General features: G+C 47.4%; 1 protein-coding gene across 15 annotated transcripts in view; it reads left to right on the top strand.

The window, feature by feature from the left end:
• Positions 1-2,500, top strand: part of macf1a (microtubule actin crosslinking factor 1a) — a 198,338-nt gene that overhangs the window by 192,985 nt on the left and 2,853 nt on the right. For 14 of the 15 annotated variants that reach the window (XM_062530273.1, XM_062530276.1, XM_062530275.1 and 11 more), the window contains 3 exons: positions 168-379; positions 1,653-1,769; positions 2,197-2,299. In XM_062530273.1, the coding sequence (XP_062386257.1) occupies positions 168-379; positions 1,653-1,769; positions 2,197-2,299 (432 nt within the window). The remainder of the gene's footprint in view (positions 1-167; positions 380-1,652; positions 1,770-2,196; positions 2,300-2,500) is intronic. The other variant, XM_062530281.1, reaches the window with a different exon arrangement.

Genomic DNA, 2,500 nt, shown 5'->3' on the forward strand with positions numbered 1-2,500 from the left:
ACAGGGGAGACCACTGGCTCTCACGGCTTACTGCCTGACTGACTGGACCGCCAAAGCCAGAGAACTGACCCTCCATTTTGTATCCCTCTTCCTCCTCCTCTTCCTCTTCCTCTTCCTCTTCCTCTTCCTCCTCCTCTTCCTCTTCCTCCTCTCCTGTGTGTGTGTAGCTCGAGGGCGGACCAATCTGGAGCTGCGGGAGAAGTTCATCCTGCCGGAGGGGGCCACGCAGGGCCTGGCGGCGTTCCGTTCGCGGGGCCGGCGCTCCAAGCCTTCGTCCCGCAACGCGTCTCCCACGCGCTCCTCCTCCTCGGCCTCCCAGAGCGCCCACAGCTGCGCCTCCCTGCCCTCTGCACCCGCCACGCCCACCGCCTCCTCCAGGGTAAGTTGCGGCCGGATACAGACGCTGGCCGGGACACAGCCGGAGAGTGAACCGGGCACTAATTAACGTAGTGGACCTGTGGATGTATTAGGATCAAAAATCCATTTGTTTTTTTTTTTGCCAACTTTCCTCCTACTTTAAACGATGGAGTCTAGCAATATTTATTTCCACTTTGTCCCCAAGGAGATGTGCTTGTTAATAGAAGGGTTTTTTCTTGGCAGCTTGAAGGTGTTCCAATGGCAAAAATTATGGTTTATTATGCAGTAGTAGAGATATTTAAAGAATTTACTATAACTATAAAAAATAGTTATGTTTTTGATGGAGGTAGAAAATTGTATGATAATCATTTTGTGTCAGTGAAGAATATAGCATAGCATTGAAATGTTAAAAAAGACCACATTAACTTGAATGCAGATTTAAGGGGAGAAAATGCATCAGTATAATCCAAGTGATTTTGAATGAATTGCTATTTCTGAAATAATTACACACCTTACATAAGTATTGCACCCACACTCAAAAGTTGTTTGTGTGAACACATGTTGTTGTATCTGTTTGTGCATAAATGTTTATAATGCTTTTATAATGTTTAGAATGCTGTTATAGTGTTTATAATGCTTGGCTTTGGGAACCAAGTTGAGTGAACCCCATGCTACTGCTGCCTTGCAATACCCCAAGAATCACAAGAAACATTTACCAGCTCAGTAGGAGCTCTGACAGTCCAAATCATTACCCACTGATTGGAATTTCTTACTAAATGCCATGAAATTCTAAACGAAACGAAACACAAAATCACACACATGCAGTCATCAGTCTGTGTCATGTTGGTGCATTTTGTTGTGTTGTCTTGTTGATGTTCGTAAGCGTGTGTCTGATCATACGACTTGTGTCCTTCAGTTGTGTGTGTGTGTGTGTGTGTGTGTGTGCGTGCGTCACAGTCACATGGTGATCACTGTCTCATTGTTCATCTTGTCCTATGTTTCATTTGTTGCTCTGTTTGTCTTTTTTGTCCCCCTGTGCACCTTCCCATTGCTTCTGATCATTCTCATTCCCTCCATTGACTCCTGTTGGTCTCACCTTCACCTGTGCATACACACCAACGCCCTTTCATCATCCGCTCATCCTTCTCCCTCCTTCCCTCCCTCCCTCCCTCTCTCTCTCTCCCTCTCTCTCTCTCTCTCTCTCTCTCTGTCTATCATCCTTCATCCTCCACCTTTCTCTGGTGTCTTCTCCACCTCTTTTCCATCTCCCTGCATCTCACTGCCTGTTTTCCCAGTCGTCCCAATCTCACTCGCGGGGCTATGCCAAGCCCTGGCTGGCACACAGTAAAACGCCAACACCCACCAAGTGCCAGTCCTGTCCAGATCACACTGCCCACACCCCAGGGCAAGAGGTAACACACTCGCCCCCCCCCCTCTCTCTGCTACCCCGTAATGCTCCTAACACATTAACTGCTACTTCACTGAGACACTCCCAAACCTACATGTTTGCACTTTTTTTAAAAAAAAAACTCACGCAGCGGAATAACAAACCCGGTTTGCACTGAGGCATTTGCCTATTTATTGTAACGGAGTTGATACAGTATGTAGCACGGTAATAACAAAAGCAGTAGGAAGCATGCTAGTTTAGAAAATATCCACGGGCTAGTTTCCCAAAGGCTTCATAGTGCAACAATCACCATCACAACACTATAGAATAGATTATATAAGCTAACATTCTACAGCTTATAACTGTAGAGGTAGCACCTCCAAGCCTTTAGGAAACAGCCCCAGGTTTAGTGAAAGAGCTGTTAGCATGACACGTGTTCCACACCGCTACAGGGAGGAGCGTCGTCCAAGCTGCGGCGTCCGGCATTCCACTCCAGCCGAGGGTCACTGACGGGGGAGAACGGAGGGGCCACACCCGCATCCAAGGGACGCCCAGGTGAGCCCTCTCTTGCCGTTCGTACTTGTGCTGCATACACCTGGACGGTTTCCCTTCAGAGGGTGTGCCGTTTCAGATCTCACCTCTCAACCAAACAAATCTGTGCTCTACTGTATGTAGTGCGTGTCCTTAAAGACACGTTCAATAAGAATTGATTGCTCATGTCTTGACGAAGGTAGTAGATTGACCTGTGGAAATAAA

This window comes from Sardina pilchardus, chromosome 24, assembly GCF_963854185.1.
Source record: "Sardina pilchardus chromosome 24, fSarPil1.1, whole genome shotgun sequence".
Taxonomy (NCBI): Eukaryota; Metazoa; Chordata; class Actinopteri; order Clupeiformes; family Clupeidae; genus Sardina; species Sardina pilchardus.